Here is a 27439-nt window from a genome sequence, read left to right on the forward strand (position 1 = left end):
TTTTCTTCATGTTTGGAATCAATGATAAAAAAGAATTAAACATTTTTTTATATTATATTTTGACCAATATACAAAATACATTTCTTTTTTTTTTTCTTCTTTTTTGGGGGAGCTTCCCAGACCAGGGCTCATACCTGTGTCCCCTGCATTGACAGGCAGATTCTTGACCACTCTGTCACCTGGGAAATCCCCAAAATACATTTCTTAGTTTAAAAAAAAGAAACTACATCTGTAACACCATCCTTCTAAAAAAAATCATTTAAAAATAGAAATAGATGAACATGATAGATCATGATTCAAGAGTCTTGAGAAACAATTGAACATCTCTTTATCTTCACACATCTGAACCTAAAGCACATTAAAAGAAACCAAAAAAATGTGACCTTGCTTAAAATCTGCCTAGAGAGAAGCTATAACCACCTTTAATATCGATCACTGGTTTCAATAAATATGGTTTATATAAACTGACACGTCTCACAACAGCTTAATTATATATAACTTGCTCAGTATATGGATAGAAGAACTCACCATTATGATTATAATATTCTGGTTCATAAATTAAATTATAGGACCTAACCTATAAGTACATTTAGTTTAAGTCAAACATATGGATTGTCTACCACATACAATACAGACTGTTAACAGAAAAGACAAGACTGAGAAAGATACAGTCGTCTATCTCTTGGCCTAAAATGAAACAAAGGATTCAAATGTTTAAAAATTTAGAGTTATAGCCATATAAAGTGAAAAAAATCTTACATATAAAATCCAAATTTACATACACACACACCAAAATAACAGAACATTTTTTTAAAGGAGAATAAAATTTTAATAAAGCCAATACCAAATACTGTATTTGAAAACTCTGTATTGTCAGATAACATGAGGAAGGTAAAAAAGCATTACAGAAACAAGGAGAGAGAAACTACGTATATTTGGAGAGGACACCTGGAGCGTGGTGTGGAAGAAAAACAAAAAGCTTAATGATTGAGGAAGCTTTGAGATGGGCTCTCAATAATGATTACAATTTTAATAATCAAAGGGAAACTGAGACATGAGATTGCCTGAAGAAGTAAACCAACATCATAAATAAAATGTTTGGGTAGTTACGTTTAATTTGTATTATTACACCAATCATCACAAACTTAGTGGCTTAAAACAACACAAATTTATTATTTTACAGTTTTGTAGGCCTAAGCCTGACACTGCTCTCCACAGAGCTAAAGTCACTGTGTGGGCAGCAACACATTCCTTCCTGGAGGCTCTAAGAAAGAATGAACCCCTTTCCTTGCCCTTTCCGGTTTCTGAAGGCCACCGTGTTCCTTTGCTCTTAGCCCCCTTCCTCTAATCCTCAAAGCAAGCAATGTTGCATTTTTTAAGCCTTTCTTCCAAAATCATATCTCTTCCTCATTCTCATTTTCTGCCTACCCTACCTCTTCCACTTTAAAGGACCCTTGTGATTACAATGGGCCCACCTAGATAATCCAGAATAATCTGAGTTTAAAGTCATCTGATAAGCAACAATAATTCCTCTTAACATGTAACCTATCACAGGTTCCAGGGATTAGGATGTGGACGTCTCTGAGGTACCATTATTCCACTTACAACTGGGGTGAAGAACACAGCTTGGATGAAAAATAGAGCACAAAAATTAGGCCAGAGGAGTACGTTACTTTGTTCGGAGTTTAATATGTATGTAAGTAAAATAAATAGATTTGTACTTAGAAATGACATATTAAAAGATAGGCATCTCAACTGATGCAGACAAAGCACTTGACAAGACCCAACACTTTCTCACACTAAAAACAGTCAGAAAACTATAGTCACCTTCTAGCTATCTTAAAATTATACAGGGTATTTAATAAAAACAAAACAAAAAGACCCACCAAAGCTAACAAACAGCATATTCAATGGGAAAACTTTCCTCCTAAAGATCAGAAACAAGACAAGGGCACCCACTTTCACCACTGCTATTTAACATTGTCCTGGAAGTTATAGCCAGAGCAATTAGAGAAGAAAAAGATAATTTTAAATTGTACAAATTGAAAAGAAAGAAGTAAATCTATTTCCATTGCAAATGTCAAAGAAAATTCCAAGAAAAAAAAAAAAAACACAAGAAAGCTACTAGAGCTAATCAATTCAGCAAAGTTGTAGGATACAAGATCAACACTCAAAAATCAGTTTCATTTTGGGACTCCCTGGTGATCCAGTGGTTAGGACTCTGCGATTTCACTGCCAAGGGCCAGGGTTCACACCCTGGTCAGGGAACTAAGATTCCCCCAAGCTGCATGGCGTGGCAAAAAAAAAAAAAAAAGTTTCATGTTTACACATTAGAGATGAATAACCTAAAAAAACAAATTAAGCAAACAATTCCATTTACAATGGCCTCTAAAAGAGTAAAATACTTAGGAATAAATCTAACCAGGGAGGTAAAAGTCCTGTACACAGAAAACTACAGAACATTACTCAGTGAAATTAAAGAAGACCTAAATAAATAGAAAAACAGCCTGTTTCCATGGGTAGGAAGATTTCATGTTGGCAATATTCCCCAATTTGATCTACAGACTCAAAGCAATCCCAATTAAAATCCTAGCTTCCCTTTTTGTAGAAATTGACAAATTGTTCATAAAATGTATATGGAAATTCAAGGGACCCACAACAGCCAAAACAATCTTGGAAAAGAATAATAAAGTAGAAGGACTCACACTTTCTGATTTCAAAACTTACTATAAAGCTACAGACAACAGGACAGTTTAGGATTGGCATAATGACAGACATATAGAGCTGAGAGTCCATAAACAGACCCATACATCCACGGCCAATTGATTTTTGACAAGATGGTAAGTCCATTTAATGGGGAAAGAGTCTCTTCAGCAAATGTTGCTGGGACTGGATTTCCAAAAAATGAAAGAATGAAGTTGAATTCCTCCTCATACCATATACAAAATTAACTCAAAATGGAACAAAGATCTAAGAGCTCAAATCACAAACTCTTAAAAAAGGGCAGTGGGTGTGTGTAAAATCTTCATGACCTTGGATTTGGAAATGGATTTTTTAGGTACGACACAAAAAGCACAAGCAACAAACAAGCAAACAAAAAAAGATAAACTAGACCTCATCAACATGAAAATTTCTGTGCATAGGACATTATCAAAGAAAGTAAAAACAAAACAAACAAACAAAAAAACAACCTATAAATATGGGAGGAAATACTTGCAACTCATACATCTGATAAGAATTTAATGTCCATAATATATAAGGAACTTTTATGATTCAATGACAAAAAGACAAATGAGCCAATTAAAAAATGAACAAAGTATCTGAACAGACATTTCTCAAATATACGTAAACAGACAACATATATAGATATATAAACAGACAATAAGCACATGAAAGGACGTTTAATATCATAAGTCATTAGGGAAATGAAAATCAAAATGACAGTGAGTTATCACATCATATTCCCTCAAGATAGCTATAATTAAAACAAAAAGTGCAAAATAAGGATGGATGTAGGGAAACTGGAACCCTCATAAATTGCTGGTTGGGTGGTGAAGTGGTTCATCTGCTATGGAACAGTTCAGCTGTTACTCAAAAAGTAAACATAGGATTACAATTTGACCCCTGCAATTTTGTTCCTAGGTACACAGCCAAAAGATGTGGAAAAGGTACTTAGCCAAGTACATGTACACACGTGGTTATAGCATGTATATATATAAAAGGTGGACAGAGACCAAATGCCCATCAATAGAGAAATGGATAAATTGTGATATATCCAATAGAATATTATTATTCATCCATGAAGAGGAATTGAAGTACTAATACATGCTACCACATGGATAAACCTCCAAAACATTACGCTAAGTGAAAGCCACACTATAAAAAGGTCACATACTTACTGTATGATTCCATTTATGTGAAATATCAAGAACGGATAAATACACAGAGACAGAAACCTGACCGGTGGTTGTCAGAGACTAGTGAGAAAAGGGAATGGAAAGAAATCACTTAATGGGTGATGGAAATGCCTTACAAATAAGAGGTGTTAGATGTACCACAATGGGAATGTACTAAATGTCACTGAAATGTGTTCACTTCAAATGGTTAACTTTATGTATGCGAAATTTTACCTCAATAAATTATTGGGTTTGTTTTGCTTTTTTTTAATGGAAGAAGTTCTAGGCCTCCAGAAAGGCAGTTCTAAGATGTAAAATGAAGGCTATATATATATAGCCTAGGCCGTATCTAAATCCAATCAAACCCAAATCTCCAGTATTCTTTATTTTTAACAACTGCTCTACATGATTTTGATAAGCTGCCATATTTGGGGACATCACTGCCTACAGAAATCTATTCCCTATACCTTAAAGTTAGAGAGAATGCATAATATCTGCAAATCCATGAATATAATTACATAACTATTTACAAAATCCTGCTTATCACAAATTATTTACAAACCAGAGCTCAGCTCTAAAAATGACAAATTTGGTGGCCCCAATATTAGCATGTTCTAAATGGTGGCTAACGTATCTATAGTTAAATCCTTAAGGTATATATATTCTCACAGAGCAAACTGGCATCCTGGTTTAAATTTTTTAAAAGAAAAGATATGAGGAAAAAAAGCAAAATCTAAATCTAAACAAGCACAAGATAGAGTTCAAACCTTTAATAATGTGTAATACTACATTGCATTTACTAGGAAAACTTTCAACACCAAATCTTCTGGTTTCTGTTGACTTTCTACCGTATTCACTTGGTTCATACAAACGAAGATGAAACTCACAGTGTAGACTTTAGAAGTTCTACAGGAACATTCTACCACAAAACTTTTCTCTAATGATTTATTTTTTTTGATTTATTGGCTGTGTTGGGTCTTCGTTGCTGCGCGCTGGCCTTCTGTAGTTGCTGAGAGCAGGGGCTACTCTTCATTGTGATGCGCAGGCTTCTCATTGCAGTGGTTTCTCTTGTTGCAGAGCACAGGCTCTAGTTGTGCAGGCTTCAGTAGTTGCAAAGCGTGTCCCCAGCATTGGCAGGCGGATTCTTAACCACTGTGCTACCTGGGAAGCCCTCTAATGTTTTAGAAATAAAGAATACCTTACAATTCAACTAATGACGACTTGTTTCAATGATGAAAACCATTAAAAGAAAATAAAGATAATTTACCAGGTACCAAAGAGAAGTTATTTATGTTAATTTATCCTAGTAGCTAAAGCAAATAAAATATATTACATAACACATTTCTGCTTAGCTGATAAGAAAACATTCATTCATTTGAAGAATCTTTCGTTCTATTCAGGTCTTTTCTTAAAGACCACTGAGTAAAATTACATAAATTTAAAATGTTCATCAAATGCATATTTTAAAAAATAAACACAAATTCTGATAATATAACAAAATCTTAACATAGCACTCAGCACCTTTGTGTGAATTAAGATCAGAGTTCAAGCATATTGTTTCTGATGGTTTAATAACACAATACAGAAACAGAGTTTCTCTCACCTAGGGATCAAAGGGCAGCGAAGCACAAGTAACATACATGCTTTATGTTCCCCATGCCACATTTTACTCCGAATGAAGTCTAGTTTACTTAAGAGAATTGTACCACAGTTAATTTTTTGGTTTTGATAAATGTACCACAGTTGTAAAAGATATTAACATTAGGTGAATATGAGTAAAGGTTTGTACATGAGAACTTTCTGTACTAGTTTTGAAACTCAAGTCCAAAATTATTTCAAAATAATTTTAAAAATAAGTGGGTTTAAATTTAATATTTTAGTGTGTTTATAACATAGATATTGAAATCAAAGCATTTTAATAAAACCTATTCTAAATTTTTTAGGATTTAAAAACTTTGTATTTAAAATTTATATGGGACTTCCCTGGTGGCCCAGTGGTTAAGAATCTGCCTGCCAATGCAAGGGACACGGTTTGATCCCACATGCCATGGAGCAACTAAGCCCATGCACCACAACTACTGAGCCAGAGTGCCACAGTTACTGAAGCATGAGCACCTAGAGCCTGTGCTCTGCAACAAGAGAAGCCACTGAAATGAGAAGCCTGAGTAACCGCAACGAAGAGTAGAGAAAGCCCGAACACAGAAACGAAGAGCCAACACAGCCAAAAATTAATAAACTTATTAAAAAAATAAAATTTATATGAAATGAGTTTAAGAATAATGAACTAGGACTTCCCTGGTGGCTCAGTGTTTAAGAAACTGCCTGCCAATGCAGGGGACCCAGGTTCGATTCCTGGTTGGGGAAGATCCCACATGCTGCGGAGCAATTAGGCCTGTGCACCACAATTACTGAGCCTGCGCTCTAGAGCCTGCAAGCTGCAACTACTGAGCCCACAAGCCACAACCACTGAAGCCCGCACGCTCTAGGGCCCACGTGCCACAACTACTGAAGCCTGTGGGCCAAGAAGCCCATGCTCCACAACAAGAGAAGCCGCTGCAATGAGAAGCCTGCGTACCACAAGGAAGAGTAGCCCCCTGCCCCTCACCACAACTAGATAAAGCCCACGCACAGCAACGAAGACCCAATGCGGCCAAAAATGAATGAATGAATGAATGAATGAATGAATAAATAAATACTAAAAACTTAAAAAAAAGAATGAACTAAAGCAGTTTGTCCTAGTCTTGAAAGATTATCAGAGAATGTAATATCACAACTTTGTAACCAATCCTAATGTATTTTTTTAGCTTCATTATTTGATTCTTGGGTGGAAAAACCATTAAAATAAGTTCTCAAAGAAATTATGGAAATACCACAGAAGCTCTGAGATAATCCACTAAACAGAGAAAAGAATAATAATTTAATTAGAGAGAAAAATGTGTGTTAAATGATCAGAGGAGATGAAGCAGAACCAGCTGGGCTACCATTATTTTTCTATCTAAATAAAATTTTACTAACTGTAATGAAATAAGAAGGGCGTAACCCCTTCTTATAAACAACTTGCTATTTCAAGGGTACAAATATAGTTCCAGTCAAATTACATCCCCTGAAAACATAATGATGTGCATAGAGTACAAAAGGGCCATAATGTGGATGACAAGGGAGGAATGGTGGAAAAAGAGAGGTATGCATTATGGTTAATTTTGTGTGTCAGCTTGACTGGGCTATGGGTTGCTCAGAGAGCTGGTAAAACAATATTTCTGAGTGTATCTGTGAGAGTGTTTCTAGAAGAGATTAGTATTTGAATCAGTAGATTGAATAAAGACTTGTCCTCATCATGATGATGTGATAGGCATTATCAAATCCTTTGAGGGTCTGAATAGAACTAAAGGCAGAGGAAGGACAAATTCTCTCCTTGGACTAGTACATCTAAATTCCTGGTTCTCGGGCCTTGGGACTCTGGGACTCACACCAGCAGCTCCCAGTCCTATGGCTCCAAACTGAATTATAATTCCAGCTTTCCTGGCTCTATAGCTTGCATAAAGCAGATTGTGGGATTTCTCAGACTTCATAACCATGTGAGCCAATTCCTATAATAAATCTCCTCTTATATATATATATATCTCTATATATCCTATTAGTTCTGTTTCTCTGGATACTCCCGACTAACACAGTATGCTTGCTTTTACCTGACTGTGGGTCTCATCCACTCTGTTCCTAATGGCCTATCATCCATATAAATAATTACAAACATCATGAACTATATGGAATAGACCCGTTTACCATTTACATACCCTAAATTTTATTATTCCAGAAAGCAATGGCTCTTTAAGACTTTTTAAAACATATAAGAGACATCAAGAGAGCTAGTTTGTGCTCTCTCTCCTTTCAAGCTACACGAAGACACAGAGATAAGCCAGGAAGAGTCTTCAGCAGAAACTGACTATGCTTCCTAAACTGTGAGAAAATTAATTTATTATTTTAAGCCACCGCATCTATGGTATTTTACAGCAGCCCGAGGTAAGACAACATACCTGGACTTCCCTGGTGGCACAGTGGTTAAGAATCCGCCTGCCAATGCAGGGGACATGGATTCGAGCCCTGGTCCAGGAAGATCCCACATGCCATGGAGCAACTAAGCGTGTGCAACGAAACTACTGAGCCTGCGCTCTAAAGCCTGTGAGCCACAGCTACTGAGCCCAGGTACTACAACTACTGAAGCCCGCACGCCTAGAGTCCGTGCTCCACAACAAAAAAGAAGCCACTGCAATGAGAAGCCCACGTACCACAACGAAGAGTAGCCCCCACTTGCCATAACTGGAGAAAGCCCATGTGCAGCAATGAAGACCCAATGCAGCCAATAAATTAATTAATTAATTTTAAAAAAAGACATCTTAGGAAAAGCATATTACAACAGTAGGATCTATTTCTAATAATTATTAAAACAATAACATTTAAAAATACCATGCCCTAATGATATTGGAATAGTCACCAAATTGATATATCCTTACAGTGCTGGTGGCTACAGAGATTAGTATAATGGCTTGAGAATCATCTGAGTCTAGGATAAAGAAAAACTCTTCAGAACTAGAACCTTACATAAAACAGGCAAATATTTTCCTGTTGGCTATCAAGTATCCTTAAAATACACCATGTTACTGTAACATTTATTTTATGAGTACACCTATGACATTTATCTGTAAACAATGTGCAGGAAAAATGATTTCTATACTCCTTCAAAATACATCCAACATCTTTATTATTATTTTTAAAAGAAAGCACCTGTGTCCTACAACTCACTAGTACTAAAAGGATCATCAGATACTAAATATTTCTGTATAATTTCCATTTAATTTTGAGGCAAAACTAAAACTATTTTAAAAATTAGTCTATCACCAAAAAAATATATTTTAATAAATACATACAAAGAGCAGTAAGATTTTGAGTTGTCATAGCTGTGAAGTTCGTAGTGAAGACAGTATGTACAAAAACCTCATTTTAATACATGATTTGTGAAGCAAATGGGCTTCACTGGTTCTCTGCTTCTGAGCACACAGTAACACATGTAACCAAGAAAGAGTTATTGAGATCACTCAACATATTATGAAGCAAAAAGGAACAGACTGTGCAGTATGATCACTGATGACAAGTTCATATTAAATTTCTTTTGTTCTCCAAGTTTCCCCTTGGTATTTATAAATTTCACAAATGTGACAATGATATAAGAAATGTTAAATTAATTTCAACTCATTCATATAACACAGCAGTATTTATAACTTTTGGGGCTGCAGTAATGTGTCTGGGAATGTATTTAATAAAACTGTAACCAAAACTCTTTTTGGTTTTAAAAACTTGATAAACTATTTTCTTCTAAAAACAGTCCTTATGATATTTTTAATGCTCATGAAGTTAACATACTAAAAACTGATCAACATATTTTGGCATTTGAGTAGGCTTTTGCTTTTGATTTTTGTTTTGCTGCTTTGACATTGTTGGTATTGTTCTCCCATTTCACCCCCAGTTCTATTATAAATAACTGCAGTAAACAGTTTGGTGACTAGAACAATTTGACACTGAGGTCCATTGTGTTTCTAGGTGACAACATGAGATGGACTGAGTAGAGAGCCACTTCCAGGAATAACCCTTTGGCTAAGAACCATGAGCCCTAATGTCTATAATCAAAAATACTGACTTGGGCCCTCAGAAAGTTCAATTTTGATACCATTTCCAGAATGGAGCAAAGTAAATTAACGTATCGTTAATTTGTTAGAAGAGTCTCTTGTGGCCCATTTGATTACATCAAATTTAATTTCTAACTATGACAATGCTTCTTTAAAAACAGAACTTTTATGGCATGGAAAACAACTACATACTTGTAAGATACGCATGAATTATTTTACTGCTGAAATTTTTATTATAAATATGAAAAAATATTTCAAAAATGATCCAAAGCTAAATCTTAAGACACAGAACTAAACAGCCTACCTACGTGGTGAAAAAGCAGTGGAAACGGGAGTGTATCTACCTACGCTTTCTTCTGAAAGAGCTTTGAATCCTTTATCCTGTTGGGTTTTTTCCCTTTTGCTTCTTTTTTGAGAAGGGTTTGAGACTTAGATAACTGAGATGGAAATTGGCGAGAGCATATGGCTCTAAGGTGAATTAGTTCTCAGTAACAAGACAAAAGTTTGAGTCTTCTCACTTCTCTCTTGCTATCTTAAATCTATATACACCACACAGTTTTTTTTTCCCTTGAATTCATATTCCTTTTCATTTTTTAAAATTAATTTTTATTGGAGTATAGTTGCTTTTATACCACATAGTTCTGAAGGCAAGAATTTTTAATTATTAAATGGACAGGGACACAAAAATATTTCTATGTGTACTGAACCCACTTTGAACTTATGAAACAGTGAATTAATTCTATGCTCTCTCTTACAACAGGATAATTCTGTTATATAGAATAGTACAACATACTCGTTGTTTATTTGTATTTTGATTATGTCAAATACTAAAGATACTAAAGGAAACAATATTCTGGGAGCTTATTTGTGGAAATGTTACTATGCACCACCTTTTGAGCTCTAGTTTGTCCTGTTTTAAGCAGGAAAGAAAAATGAATATAACAACTTACAGAAAAAGCAGGTTGTGAAAAATATTAAAGCTACTCCAGTGTGCTCATTTATACAGACTGAGATCCAAATTCAGGACTATCGAGTAAGTTCTCCGTCCCTTGCCAAAAGCATTTTAAAGGCTCTGTAGCTCTGTTTCTGGAGCAAAGGAGCTTGCCAATAGCCACCTGACCAAAAAAAGAACTACACGACTAAGGCTGCAAATTTTAAAAAAACAATTTTAATGCTTGGACCACAGCTACAACCTCAGAGTCCTACTGCAATGAAAAAGATTACAGAATGGTAAAGAAGTAGACTCAAAGGATATTTTAGTGGGGCTTGACATATATCCTGAGAAACATAATACATTGTTCCAGCATCCTTATAAATTAGCAGAAAGTTAAGTACATTTCATCAAAAAAAGCTAGAAGTTATTTTTCCAGGCATGTGGACTTGTCCAGTAAAGAACCTAACCTTGGATTTATTTCAAAAGAGGCTCTCAACCGGTATGCAGCAACTCCTTAAAGGTCACCAGTACAAATGTAGTAGGATAAATTCCCACCCACTTGCCCCCAAAATTGAATCTCTGATCAAAGCAACAGATGACCCTTGCTGTGAAGCTAGAGGATAGGTACACAAATAAATTTGTATGACTTTATCTACTAAATTAAAAAAATGCAAATGTTAACAAATACGAATTATAATTTTAGCAATGAGCAGCAAAGGTTTGAAACCTCAACCTTAAATTAACCATAATATACACTGGTATTATAAAGCTACTCTCAATTTTTGAACAATTCAGCTATAGACTGCTAACCAAAAATGGGAAACCATGACAATTTCTTTGTAGCTACAGCATAACTTATCACAGCATACTGAGGCTATTTTAAAGGACAGTATCTAAAATAAATTTGCAGAGAAATTCATCATAGACATCTCTTACCTCATAAATGTTGGGGTGCCACATTTTGGTTAAGAATCTGAAGGTAGGTGGTGAATATGGGTAGTCAATAGGAAATTTAATATGCGCCTGAAAAGAAAAAAAAAATGGAATGCTTATAAGTAAGACTACAGGTTATTCATCTGCCTGACAATTCACTCTAATATACTCCAGAGAAACTGAACTCCTTTCTACACAGTAGACTCTGGAGATTAAAATAGCTCATATATATTTTGTTAGCCCCAATGCCAGGGTTATCATTAGCATGTTCTTATAACTATCTCTTTAAATATTTATAAAAATTAACGTTAAATTGCCAAAGCTCAACAGTTATATTATTTTTAATTGAACACACATTAGTGAAAAAGTTTAATTTGTATGTCACGTTGATGGCTGCATTTTAATAATAAAAAATAATTAATACAACCTTATGGTACATAATACAGAACAAAGACAATCTGTTTTACTTAACACTATTTAACTACCACCCAGAAGTAACAATGCTACCATTTTGATATGGCTCCTTCCAGGAGTTTTTGATACTTACATATGTTTATCTCTTTACAAAACATTTTCAAAAATTTGAATATACTGTATTTTATGCTGTTTTTCCATTTGTATCATATCATAAACATTTTCCTTTGCATGTTTGATTGTTAGTATCTACATAATGTTCCATCACATGGATATATAGATGAACCATTTTTAAAAAACTGTTTCCTCATTTCTGAACATTTGGGTTGTTTTTCACTCTTTTGCTATTGTAAATACTGTTACAGTAAATGTCCTTGGCAGTATCCCACATTTCAAGTATAAATACATCCAGACAAAGTCTCATCTAACAGTACCAGTAAAAGGGAGTGAGGAGAGGAATGAAAGGACAAGGTAAGAATAAATAAGTTCACAGCAGTGAAAATGGCAGAGTCAGGATCCTCAAAAATTCTGTCTTCAATAAAAGCAATGAGAAAAGTAGCAAAACCCCTAAGAGTCCAGTTCTTCAAAATCTAAAAGATAACTTAAGGCTGGTAGCAATTCAGGAAGCATCTATTCAAGAAAAACAGATGAACCTGTTTTTATAGTAAACTCTGTGGTGTTTTAACCTGCCCTAGTCCCTTAACCTTCTCTCCAGAGCCATGGTAGCCTTAAAACTAAGAGCTCACATTCAAAGTGAAGACCAGAAAAAAAAAAAAAAAAAAAGAAAGTGAAGACCAGAGGCCACAGAATGGATTGAAACTTCTTCAAAGTCTTATTCTCATAGAACTGTCATTATTTGACCTTTCTGGTGGTACCCTAGAACAGCACTTGTAAGGCTGTTATTTATTACCTGATTTGGAGCTTGGCCAATGTGAAAATATTTTTCCTAGGGATGTGGAAACCAATGACAGGCAACTGTTTAACTTCAAAGCTGCCTGCTGGGTCAAACAACAGACTAACCAACTATTTTAATAGGAAAGGCTGGGATATGAGATATCCATACGACTTTGAAAATCTCTGACAAATTTCTAAATCTATAAAACCAGGTCAATGTGCAGGGCCATGAGTATGCCCCGCCTATGTGCATGCACAGAAAAGTCAAAAAGGTCATTAGAAGGCCTTAAACTAGCACCTCTAGCTGAACGTGAGGATCTGCATAAGCAGGAAGTGAAGGCTAGGCAGAGTCTGCAACTACCTGTACTCAGAAAACTATAAAACACTGATGAAAGAAATCAAAGATGACACAAACACATGGAGAAAGATACCATGCTCCCAGACTGGAAGAATCAATACTGTGAAAATGACTATACTACCCAAAGCAATCTACAGGTTCAATGCAATCCCTATCAAATTACCAATGGCATTTTCCACAGAAATAGAACAAAACATTTTACAATTTGTATGGAAACGCAAAACACCCAGAGTAGCCAAAGCAATCCTGAGAAAGAAAAACGGAACTGAAGGAATCAGGCTCTCTCCCTTCAGCCTATACTATAAAGAGAGTAATCAAGATAGTATGGTACTGGCACAAAAACAGAAATATAGATCAATGGAACAGCATAGAAAGCCCAGAGATAAACTACGGTCAACTAATCTATGACAAAGGAGGCAAGGATATACAATGGAGAAAAGGCAGCCTCTTCAATAAGTGGTGCTGGGAAAACTGGACAGCTACATGTAAAAGAATGAAATTAGAACACTTCCTAACACCATACACAAAAATAAACTCAAAATGGATAAAAGACCTAAATGTAAGGCCAGACACTATAAAACTCCTGGAGGAAAACATAGGAAGAACACTCTTTGACGTAAATAACAGCAAGATCTTTTTTGATCCACTCCCTGGAATAATGGAAATAAAAACAAAAATAAATAAGTGGGACCTAATGAAACTTCAAAGCTTCTGCACAGCAAAGGAAACTATAAGCAAGACGAAAAGACAACCCTCAGAATGGGAAAAAATATTTGCCAATGAATCAACAGACAAAGGATTAATCTCCAAAATATATAAACAGTTCATCCAGCTCAATATCAAAAAAACAAACACCCCAATCAAAAAATGGGCAGAAGACCTAAATAGGCATTTCTCCAAAGAAGACATACGGATGGCCAAGAGGCACATGAAAAGCTGCTCAACATCACTAATTATTAGAGAAATGCAAATCAAAATGACAATGAGGTATCACCTCACACCGGTTAGAATGGGCATCATCAAAAAATCTACACACAGTAAATGCTGGAGAGGGTGTGGAGAAAAAGGAACGCTCTTGCATTGCTGGTGGGAATGTAAATTGATACAGCCACTATGGAAAACAGTATGGAGGTTCCTTGCAAAACTAAAAATAGAACTACCATATGACCCAGCAATCCCACTACTGGGCATATACCCAGAGAATGCCATCATTCAAAAAGACACATGCACTCCAGTGTTCACTGCAGCACTATTTACAATAGCCAGGACATGAAAGCAACCTAAATGTCCATCAACAGAGGAATGGATAAAGAAGATGTGGTACATACATACAATGGAATATTACTCAGCTGTAAAAAGCAATGAAACTGGGATATTTTTAGAGACATGGATGGACCTAGAGACTGTCATACAGAGTGAAGTGAGTCAGAAAGAGAAAAACAAATATTGTATATTAACACATATATGTGGACTATAGAAAAATCGTACAAATCAACTGGTTTGCAAGGCAGAAACAGAGACACAGATGTAGAGAACAAACATATGGACACCAAGTGGGGAAAGCGGGGAGGGTTGGGGGGGGGGGAATGAATTGGGAGATTGGGATACCAAATAGTACACTCTAAATATATGCAGTCTACTGTAAAAAATAAAAAAATAAAAAGTTAAAAAAAAAAAAGCTAGCATGGTACTGGCACAAAAACAGAAATATAGATCAATGGTACAGGGTAGAAAGCCCAGAGATAAACCCACGGACCTATGGTTACCTAATCTATGACAAAGGAGGCAAGAATATACAATGGAGAAAAGACAGTCTCTTCAATAAACGATGCTGGGAAAATTTGACAAATACATGTAAAAGAATGAATTAGAACACCACCTAACACCATACACAAAAATAAACTCAAAATGGATTAAAGACCTAAATGTAAGGCCAGACACCATAAAACTCTTAGAGGAAAACAGAGGAAGAACACTCCTTGACAAAGATCACAGAAAGATCTTTTATGACCCACCTCCTAGAGCAATGAAAATAAAAACAAAAATAAGCAAATGGGACCTAATTAAACTTAAAAGCTTTTGCACAGCAAAGAAAACCATTACCATGATGAAAAGACAACCCAAAGAATGGGAGAAAATATTTACAAACAAAGCAACAAAGGATTAATCTCCAAAATATACAAACAGCTCATGCAGCTCAATATCAAAAAAACAAACCACCCAATCAAAAAATGAGTGGAAGACCTAAATAGACATTTCACCAAGGAAGACATACAGATGGCCAAGAGGCACATGAAAAGCTGCTCAACATCACTAATTATTAGAAAAATGCAAATCAAAACTATAATAAGCTCAAACTGGTCAGCATAGCTATCATCAAAAAAAACTACAAACAACAAACGCTGGCGAGGGTGTGGAGAAAAGGAAACCCTCTTGCACTGTTGGTGGGAATGTAAACTGATACAGCCACTGTGGAGAACTGTATGGAGGTTCCTTAAAAAACTAAAAATAGAGCTACCATATGACCTAGCAATCCCACTACTGGGCATATACCCTGAGAAAACCATAATTCAAAAACACACATATACCCCAGTGTTCATTGCAGCACTGCTTACCATAGCCAGGACATGGAAACAGTCTAAAGGTCCATCGACAGATAAATGGATAAAGAAGATGTTGGGGGGGGGGGGTGTACACGGAAATATTACTCAGCCATAAAAAGAAATGAAATTGGGTTATTTGTAGTGAGGTGGATGAACTCAGAGTCTGTTATAAAGAGTGAAGTAAGTAAAAAAGAGAAAAACAAATACCATATATTAACACATATGTGGAATCTAGAAAAATGGTACAGATGAACCTATTTGCAGAGCAGGAATAGAAACGCAGACGTTGGGAACAGACATGTGGACACGGGCGGGAAGGATGAATTGGGAGATTAGGTTTGACATAAATACACTACCATGTGTAAACAAGATAACTAGTGGGAACCTGCTGTATATGTATAGCACAGGGAGCTCAGCTCAGTGCTCTGTAATGATCTAGATGGGTGGGATGAGTGGTGGAGGGAGGTCCAAGGAGGGTGGGGATATTTTTATACATATTTATACATATGATTCACTACACTGTACAGCAGACACTAAGACAACACTGTAAAGCAATTATACCCCAATTAAAAAAATAATAAAGCAACACACACACACAAAATTAGCTATGTGAAAGAAGTCAGTCACAAAAGATCACATATTTATGAAATGTCCAGAAGAGATTAGTGGTTGCATAGGGCTGGAAGTAAATTGGTAGGAAACAGAGGTGACTATTAAAAGGTATGGGGCTTTGAGGATGAGGAAAATGTTCTAAAATTGATTATGGTGATGGCTGCACAATTTTAAGAATATACTAGAAACCACTGAATTGTGTACTTTGAGTAAATTGTGTATGTACATGAAGATCACAATAAAGCTACTTATTTAAAGAAAACAAAAACGGAAGTCCAAAAGTAGTCACATCCCAATAACAACAAGAATACCCAGTTCTTCAGATCTTGGTTTCAAAATACTATTTTCTAATAAAAAGAAACAAGGATCTCTGGAGAAATACTTGATTCTAGATGTGGGGCAAAAAAAATACAAGATGAGCATGGAGCATCTTATAGCGCCTGAAAGTAAGGAAATGCTAAAGAAAAAAGATGGAAGCATGTGAAAACAAAAACCAAACCAAAAACCAAAAAAACAACAACAAAAAAAACCAAAAACCAAACCAAACCAAACCAAAAACATAAGACACCAATCTGAAAGAGCCCCTACTGGCCAAAAGTAAAGCAATTCATAGTATTGGAATGATAACCCAAGTTATAAAATAAATATAAATGAGTGCATACTGGTATAAATTATTGAATGAAAAAATACTGGGGAAGGGACAAATCTTCCTCACAGCAGCACTCCAGATAATATATGTAGATATATTGCATTAAGGAGGTGGAGTTTAATTCCCCTCCCCTTTGAGTGTGGGCTGGGCTGAATGTCTCACTTCCTAAGAATAGAGTATGGAAAGGAAGAAATACTAACTTTATAGTAGAGAAACCTGGCAAACAACACCTTAACCAAGTGATCAAGGTAACATCACTGGTGTTAAGTCATTAAAATCATGACCTCCCTGATAAGATGCAGTGAGAAACACAGCTCATCTCTGTGGTGCTCTTACCCCAAAACCCATGACCCTGTCTAATCATGAGGAAAATGTTAGACAAACCCAAAAGGAGGGGCATTCTACCAAAATACCTGACCAATTCTTTTCAAAACTGTCAAGGTCATGCAAAACAAAGAAAGATGGGGAAATCATCAAATATTGGAGGAAACTAAAGAGACATGACAATTAAATGCAATACAGTATTCTGAATTGTATCCAGGAAGAAAAAAAGGACATTAAGGGTGGTAGGGGAGAATTGAGTATGATTGCCAATGGGCATGATGTTTCTTTTGGAGATGATGAAATAAACTGGAGTTAGATGGTGGTGATGGTTGTACAACCTTGTGAATAAAAAAACCACTGAACTGCATGCTTTGAAAGCCTACAGTGTATTGGTATCATGGCTAGGTGTTGTCTGAGTAGTTCCCTGGGTGGATGAAAGCAGAGGAAACAGCAAGAAGGCACCAGGTGCAAAGAATGTGGAGTGGTCAGGTATGGCTAGTGGGATGCTTGGTGGTAACTACAGGAGACAGAAGACTGGATGAAGGTAGGTTGAAGTTTTGTTCAGGTGTTTTAGAGGGAAACTACATAAAGCCAGAAAAGTAAAGGCAAGATGTGTATTTTAGAAAAATGACTCTGGGACAGCACTGTAAAATATGGACTGAATGGGATAAAAGACAGACATAAGTTAGGAGTGGTTTTCTATCTCTTTCATTTAATCAGCCTCATCTCTAGTATCTGCATGTGCTTTAGAAAGCTTTAGTAATTGTTACATAATTATATAATGCATAATCTGAATAAAACAGGATTGTAGAAATTTCCATAAAAATAGGTACTATGGTCCTTGAAAATGTAACCTCCTTTATCACATTTCTATGGGAAATTAGATTATTCTTTCTAAAAATAATCAATAAAATTTAGTAGTGTTAGTCAAATCTTTAGGTCCCCAAAAATGTCTTCCTAGACTACTAACTATACTAAAAGAAATCTCTGCAGACCAACGAGGAATGGTTGCATGAAAATTTATAACGAATGTATGATGTGCACCAATATGAAACAGCAGTAAAGAACATCCACTCAAGAAGCTAGACCGCCTGGGTTGGAATCCTGGCTCTGCCATTCATTAGCTGTTTCTTGAAGTAAGTTATTTGTGTCTCCAGTTTCCTCATCAGTAAAATAAAGCTTATAGTACTTATTAAACAGCGTGGTATGAGGATTAAATGAGTAAATGCTTGTAAAATGCATTAGAACAGTGCTTAACATACAATAAAATATATGTAAGAGTTTCGTTTAAAAATTGCAAATTAAACTGGCAGGGGTAGTTATGTCATGAAAGCTTCTTTTAAAAAAGCCTCTCCTACAGACTGCTGATTTTCACTTTATCTCTTTCACTTACTTGCCTTTTGATTATATTACCAGCTTTAGAAAAGACGACTAGAGAAATTCTTTCCAGCCTGAAGAACTTGAATCTTATGGAACCAGTTTTCTAAGAGCTTTACCAATCCTAATTATTTTTAAATATAATTAATAAGCATTAATTACTTAGTATTGTTAATTGGGTTTCTATATTTTCTCTAAGCATCTACTAATATTTTGAATTATTTATTTTGAGCTTTTATCTTTATTTCTGTACTGTGAACACTACTTATCTCCACATAATTTTTGTTTGTTTTTTTTGAATAAATTTATTTATTTATTTATTTATTTATTTATTTATTGGCTGTGTTGGGTCTTCGTTGCTGTGTGCGGACTTTCTCTTAGTTGCGGTGAGCGGGGGCTCCTCATTGTGGTGGCCTCTCTTGCTGTGGAGCACGGGCTCTAGGTGTGTGGGCTTCAGTAGTTGTGGCACACAGGCTCATAGTTGTGGCTCACGGGCTTAGTTGCTCCGTGGCATGTGGGATCTTCCTGGAGCAGGGATCGAACCCTAGACCCCTGCATTGGCAGGCGGATTCTTAACCACTGCGCCGCCAGGGAAGCCCGGACAGTTTTTCATCATCACGCAGCACCCTTAAAGATGGAGGGAGAACTCCCCAAGGCACCCAACCAAGAGGCTCAGTGCCCTGATGCCCTGCCGTTAGGTTGGTTTTTTTTTTTTTAGGGATTCACAATCGTATTTACGTCTCCTCCTGGGTCCGAGGCTGTAAAGGGCGCTCGTGCTCATCCTTCATCCCTCCCTTTCTGTAGCTCTGCGGCTGAAAAGCCACTGGCTCCTTACTCGGCCAAGCCCGCGGCTCATCTCTGCAGACGGGAAGGGAGCTCAGGTCCGAAGTCGCCCCGGCCTGGCGCCTGCATCCGTCCCCGCAGGGCTTGGTCTGCAGCTCTGATGGGCGCAGGCAGTCCCGGCCCTGGCCCCTCGGCCGCTCCCCCGCTGCCGCCTCCGGAGTGATTCTCAGCCGGTCCCGGCCGCGCATCGCCTTAGACCGCCACCGCCCCCCCTTCCGGCCCCTCTGCCCGGCCTCCTCTCACCCCCACCTGGCGCCCCTGCCCGCCACCGGGGTCCGGGAGGCCCCTGTCCCCGGCGGGCCCCGTCTCCACATAATTTTTAAAAGTAACTCCGACAGAATAAAGTCAAGTTTAAACTATTTTTGATTGATTTTTAAAAGTACTGGGTTGGCCAAAAGTTTCATTCATTTTTTTTCCATAAGATGGCTCTAGTAGCACTTAGTTGTCTTCAACTTCATTCAAATCAACTTTGTTCCATTGTATGTGACAGCTGTCATATCATCATGCATTTAAAAAAAGACATCAAAATTTGTGAATTTTTGTGTCACCATTTTAATATTGAAGATGGAAGTTGGGAAAAGCAACATTTCCGGCATATTATGCTTGATTATTTCAAGAAAGGTAAAAACGCAACTGAAACGCAAAAAAGATTTGTGCAGTGTACGGAGAAGGTGCTGTGACTGACTGAACATGTCAAAAGTCATTTGTGAAGTTCCACACTGGAGATTTCTTGCTGGACGATGCTCCATGGTCGGGTATACCAGTTGAAGTTAATAGGGATCAAATAAAGACATTAACTGAGAACAATCAACATTATACCATGCAGGAAACTGACATACTCAAAATACTTATTCAAATCAAGTGTTGAAAATCGTTTGCACCAGCTTGGTTATGTTATTCGCTTTGATGTTTAGCTTCCATATAAGCAAAAAAAACCTTCTTGACCGTATATCAGCATGTGATTCTCTATTGAAATGCGATGAAAATGTTCCATTTTTAAATTGTGATGGGCAATAAAAAGGGGATACTGTACAACAACATGGAACTGAAGAGATCATGGGGCAAGCGAAATGAACCACCACCAACCACACCAAAGGCCCAGTCCTCAACCAAAGAAGGTCATGTTGGATATATGGTAGGATTAGAAGGGAGTCAGTCCTCTATGGTGAGCTCCTTTTGGAAAAGCAAACGATTAATTCCAACAAGTACTGCTCCCAATTAGACCAACTGAAAGCAGCACTCAATGAAGAGTTCAAACTTAGTCAATAGAAAAAACATAATCTTCCATCAGGATAACACAAGATCGCATGCTTCTTTGATGACCAGGCAAAAACTGTTACAGCTTGGCTGGGAAGTTCTGATTCATCTGCCATATTCACCAGACAGTGCACCTTCAGATTTCCATTTATTCTGGTCTTTACAAAGTTCTCTTAATGGAAAGAAACTGAATTCCCTGGAAGACTGAAAAAGGCACCTGGAACAGTTCTTTGCTCAAAAAGATAAAAATTTAGGGGAAGATGGAACTATGAAGTTGCCTGAAAGACGGCAGAAGGTAGTGGAACAGAAGGGTGAATACGTTGTTCTATAAAGTTCTTGGTGAAATTGAAAAATGTGTCTTTTACTTAAAAACCAAAGGCACTTTTGGGCCAATCTAATATCATGCCTGGGAATTTCCTGGTGATCCAGTGATTACGACTTGGCGCTTTCACTGCCACGGCCCGGGTTCAATTCCTGGTTGGGAGGGGCCGAGGGTGGGGGGATGATGAAGAATGTATCATGCCTGAATTATGCTTATGTTACACTGAAAAAGGTAACATTGGGTGGTGTACCCCTGTAAGGCTATTTAAAGTTGTTAACAAGAACTCCTTCAATGGAATTTCCAATCTTAAAGAATTTAGCTGAAGTTAAAATCAGGGGGAATATTCTGCTATAGCGCTTTCCTGAGACAGTACTTTTACCACTATTACTTTATTTTTCAGAACCTTATTAATAATTTAAACATATTATTTCATATATATGTTGACCCATAATTATCTAAATTATCTTTAAATATATATTTAATATTATCTCTTCACAAATACAGTGAAGTGAAGGGAAAAATTCAACTCAATACTGAATTTTATTTCCTCTTTGAAATTCTCTGAAGTAAAGCAAATTATAGTACATAACTTACATGTAAAATTTTGAATGAAATCTTTTATATCATTTCAATTATATTCACAGAACTGTATAACCATTTTAAAAGAAGAAGAAAAAAAGGATGATACCGTAATCAGTAATCCTAGGTTCTGGCGCTGGCACTCTTTGCTGGCCCTTAGGCAAATCATTTAAATCTCTAGAGTTTAATTTCTTTTTCTTAATAAAATGGTGAGGGCTTCCCTGGAGGCACAGTGGTTAAGAATCCGCCTGGCAATGCAGGGGACACAGGTTCGAGCCCTGCTCTGGGAAGATCCTACATGCCGAGGAGCAACTAAGCCTGTGCTCTAGGGCCCATGTGCTGTACCTACTGAAGCCCACGTACCTAAGGCCTGTGCTCTGCAACAAGAGAAGCCACCGCACAATGAGAAGCCCGAGCACCACAAAGAAGAGTAGCCCCTGCTCGCTGCACCTAGAGAAAGCCCATGTGCAGCAATGAAGACCCAACACAGCCAATAAATAAATAAATAAATTTATTAAAAAAAATAGATCTGTTATCGTGGTTTTAATTAAAAAAATAAAAATAAAAAAAGGAATCCATCAGCCAACACAGGGGACACAGGTTCGATCCCTGGTCCGAGAAGATCCCATATGCCGAGGAACAACTAAGCCTGTGCACCACAACTACTGAGCCTCTGCTCTGGAGCCCTCGAGCCACAACTACTGAGCCCACGCTCCGCAACCACTGAAGCCTCCGCACCTAGAGCCTGTGCTCCACAACAAGAGAAGCCACTGCACTGAGAAGCCCAAGCATTGAAATGAAGAGTAGCCCCCCTACTCTCCGCAATTACAGAAAGCCCGAGCACAGCAACAAAGACCCAATGCAGCCAATAAATAAAAATAAAATTAAAAAAAAAAAGGATACCAGGATACATAATCTTAAATCATCAAATCAAAGATTAAACTATTTTCATTGTATTCAGGAGCATTAATAAATTAAAAAATATTTTCCCAGAACTAATGGGGGAAATTATAAGTTTAATAAAATATAAAACTTGCTCTTATCCATTCCCAACCCTAGTAAATCTTAGGATATGATCTGAACAAACTATAAACTTATGAGAACAAGGGAAATGTGAAAACTGTGAAAACTTTTTCAGCTGTAATAATAGTACTGTGGTTACTTTTTTAAAGGAGGCTCTTATATTTCAAATATACATTCTGAAATATTCACAAGTGAAATGATATGATGTCTGAAATCAGTTACAAAATAATGTGGAAAGGAGTAGATAAGGTACAGATAAAACACATTTGCTGTGAGTTAATTATGGACACTGAGTGCTAGGCACACAAAGATTTATTATACTATTTCTAATTTCATATTATGGAAAAATTTCAAACATACAAAAAGCTTAAAAAATGAGATAACTAATATACAATTATTTTTTAAAAGCATGACAGTGCTTTGTATAACTAGCATAATCATGCCATTATGATAGCAACAGATGCTGCTATTAACCACACGAACATGAGAGAACTTGGCAAGGTGATAATAAAGTTCATATGAAAGAGAAAACACATGAAAATAATATTGATTTTGTTAAAACCTATAACAGGGAGGGGTTCACACTAGTAGACAGAGAAACATCCTACAAAGATGCTATTAAAGGAGGAAACTACATACAGATCAATGATACAGAATAAGTTATACAGATAACAATAAAGGCAACATTTCAAATAAGTAGGGGAAACATTCAAATAATGTTGGGGGAAATGACTCTTCCTTTGGATAAAGGGGTAAAGATGCTTATAGACACTTGAACAGAAAATCAGGTTTCACTTTCAAGGAGAAAAAGATCAAACCTCATCTTCAAGAAGACTAAACAACAGTGGTGAAGCTCTGGACAATCCCTGACCTCCAAGAGTAAAAAGGAGCTCATACACTAGTAGCAAAAGATGGATTTTTCTGTTGCCATAGTAACAAACAGCCACCAGATTGAGTTTTTTGAATGAAGTGTAGTTGATTTATAATGTTTTGTTAATTTCTGCTGTACAGCAAAGTGATTTAGTTTTATATATATATGTATGTATATACACACACATACACACACACACATTCTTTTCTTTAATATTTTCTATTGTTTATCACAGGATACTGAATATAGTTCCCTGTGCTATATACACAGTAGGGCCTTGTTTTTATCCATTCTATATATAATCAAAATCAGTTTTAAATTGCTTAAGCAATACCTGACAGTTCTATAGAAGAACCAACTTTAAACCCATTTAAACAACTTTCATCGGTGAGTATGTTTTTGCAAGCGAACCTATCAATAACAGCCCTTTGCTTCTGAAAGTCAGCCAAATGGGAACACACTCCTGTCAACAAACACACTTCTGAATACCAACCAATCAGTAATGGTCTCAGTCAAGTACCCATGCTTCCACAGCTGATGCCAACAACCTCACAATGAGTGAAAAACCCACCAATCCCTAAACTTCACACTTCTCAAAAACCCTATAATAAGATCAGCAGTCTGCTCTATGTGGAAAGACTGTGACTGACCAGCCAAGCTCTCTTAAGTAAATGCTTTGTGATACTGAAAAGTAGTCTTTTACACCTTTTACAAATTTATTAATGAAGTACAGTTACAAATTTATTAATGAAGTACAGATATATGACTATGTCAAGAAATATGGGGGCGTCCCTGGTGAAGCAATGGTTAAGAATCTGCCTGCCAGCACCAATCGATGAATTTAGTAAAGTAGCAGGATACAAAATTAATGCACAGAAATCTCTTGCACTCCTATACACTAACAACGAAAAAGCAGAAAGAGAAATTAAGGAAACTCTCCCATTTACCACTGCAACAAAAAGAATAAAATACCTAGGAATAAACCTGGCTAAGGAGGCAAAAGACCTGCATGCAGAAAACTATAAGACGCTGATGAAAGAAATCAAAGATGATACAAACAGATGGAGAAACATACCATGTTCTTGGATTGGAAGAATCAATATTGTGAAAATGACTATACTACCCAAAGTAATTTACAGATTAAACACAATCCCTATCAAATTACCAACGGCATTTTTCACAAAACTAGAACAAGAAATCTTACGATTTGTATGGAAACGCAAAAGACCCCGAACAGCCAAAGCAATCTTGAGAAGGAAAGACGGAGTTGGTGGAATTAGGCTTCCTGACTTCAAACTATACTACAAGGCCATAGTGATCAAGACAGTATGGTACTGGCACAAAAACAGAAAGGAAGATCAATGGAACAGAATAGAGAACTCAGAGGTAAACCCAAGCACATATGGGCAGCTTATCTTTGACAAAGGAGGCACGAATATACAATGGAAAAAAGACAGCCTCTTCAATAAGTGGTGCTGAGAAAATTGGACAGCAACATAGAAAAGAATGAAATTAGAATACTTCCTAACACCTAACACCTTATACACAAAAAGAAACTCAAAATGGATGAAAGACCTACATGTAAGGCCAGACACTATAAAACTCCTAGAGGAAAACATAGGCAGAACACTCTATGACATCCATCAAAGCAAGATCCTTTTGGACCCACCTCCTAGAATCATGGAAAGAAAATCAAGAATAAACAAATGGGACCTCATGAAACTTAAAAGCTTTTGCACAGCGAAAGAAACCATAAACAAGACAAGAAGACAACCCTCGGAATGGGAGAAAATACTTGCCAACGAACCAACTGACAAAGGATTAATCTTCAAAATATACAAGCAGCTCATGCAGCTTCATACCAAAAAAGCAAATAACCCAATCCACAAATAGGCAGAAGACCTAAATAGACATTTCTCCAAAGAAGACATACAGATGGCCAACAAACACATGAAAAGATGCTCAACATCACTAATCATTAGAGAAATGCAAGTCAAAGCCCCAATGAAGTATCCCCTCACACCTGTCAGAATGGCCATCATCCAAAAATCTAGAAACAGTAAATGCTGGAGAGGGTGTGGAGAAAAGGGGACTCTCCTGCACTGTTGGTGGGAATGTAAGTTGGTACAGCCACTATGGAAAACAGTTTGGAGGTTTCTTAAAAAACTAAAAATAGGGCTACCATATGATCCAGTAATCCCACTCCTGGGCATATACCCAGAGAAAACCATAATCCAAAAAGAAACATGTACCATAATGTTCACTGCAGCACTATTTACAATAGCCAGGACATGGAAGCAACCTAAATGCCCATCAACAGATGAATGGATAAAGAAGATGTGGCACATATATACAATGGAATATTATTCAGCCATAAAAAGGAATGAAACTGAGTTATATGTAATGAGGTGGATAGATCTAGAGACTGTCATACAGAGCAAAGTAAGCCAGAAAGAGAAATACCGTATGCTAACGCACATATATGGAATCTAAAAAAATGGTACTGATGAACCCAGTGACAGGGCAAGAATAAGGATGCAGATGCAGAGAATGGACTGGAGGACCCAGGGTTGGGGGGGGGGGAGCGAAGGGGAAGCTGGGGCAAAGTAAGAGAGTAGCATAGACATATATACACTACCAACTGTAAAATAGATAGCTAGTGGGAAGTTGCTGTATAATAAAGGGAGATCAACTTGATGATAGGTGATGCCTTAGAGGGCCAGGACAGGGAGGGTGTGAGGGAGTCACAGGAGGGAGGAGATATGGGGATATATGTATAAATACAGCTGATTCACTCTGGTGTACCTCAAATCTGGTACAAGAGTGTAAAGCAATTATATTCCAATAAAGAGCTTAAAAAAAAAAAAAAAGAATCTGCCTGCCAATGCAGGGGACACAGGTTCAAGCCCTGGTCCAGGAAGATCCCACATGCTGCAGAGCAACTAAGCCTGTGCGCCACAACTACTGAGTCTGCACTCTAGAGCCCATGAGCCACAACTATTGAGCCCACGCACCGCAACTACTGAAGCCCACGTGCCTAGAGTCCAGGCTCCACAACAAGAGAAGCCACTGCAATAAGAAGCCCGTGCACTGCAATGAAGAGTAGCCCCCGCTCTCCACAACTACAGAAAGCCAGCAAGCAGCAACGAAGACCCAATGCATGCAATAAAAGATAAATAAAATAAATAAATTTTAAAAAATATTTTAAAAAAAGAAGTAAATCTGAAAAGTCACATCTAAAAACATACAAGCCTGAGAACCACAACTACTGAAGCCCACGTGCTTAGAGCCCGTACTCTGCAATAAGAGAAGCCACCACAATGAGATGTCCACGTACTGCAACAGGGTAGCCCCTACTTGCCACAACTAGAGAAAGCCTGTGCGCAGCAACGAAGACCCAATGCAGCCAAAAATAAGTAAAGAAAGAAAGAAAGAAAAACACACAATTGTTGTACAAGTAATTTAGACTCTTGACTCTTTTTAGGCAACTCCTTATATCTTTCTTGACTAACTTGCAAACTCATAAGGACAAGTATCTCCAAAATATTTTCTGTACCATGACCACATATGCCTTCTCTAAAATGCTCAGACTGGTCCTAAGTGTACCTTTAATGAAACCACTGAACTCACCAGACATCGATGTTTAGTTATTCACACACTGAGCATTTATGTTATTGGATAAATATTTTCATTTATTCAATCATTCAACATATCACTGTTGAAAACCAATGATGTTGCCAGGTGCCAGGGAGGTGGGAAACAAAGATACTTATAATAATAACTTATTTAGGGACTTCCCTGGCAGACCAGTGGTTAAGACTCCTGCAGGGGGCACGGGTTCGATCCCTGGTCAGGAAACGAAGATCCCTGCT

At 37.0% G+C, this 27439-nt stretch overlaps 1 protein-coding gene across 1 annotated transcript in view; it reads right to left on the reverse strand.

The window, feature by feature from the left end:
• Window positions 1–27439, reverse strand: part of UBE2R2 (ubiquitin conjugating enzyme E2 R2) — a 99165-nt gene that overhangs the window by 14096 nt on the left and 57630 nt on the right. The window contains exon 2 of the mRNA XM_057724149.1: window positions 11445–11531. Within this exon, the coding sequence (XP_057580132.1) occupies window positions 11445–11531 (87 nt within the window). The remainder of the gene's footprint in view (window positions 1–11444; window positions 11532–27439) is intronic.

Source organism: Hippopotamus amphibius, chromosome 2 (assembly GCF_030028045.1).
Source record: "Hippopotamus amphibius kiboko isolate mHipAmp2 chromosome 2, mHipAmp2.hap2, whole genome shotgun sequence".
In the NCBI taxonomy this organism is placed as follows: Eukaryota; Metazoa; Chordata; class Mammalia; order Artiodactyla; family Hippopotamidae; genus Hippopotamus; species Hippopotamus amphibius.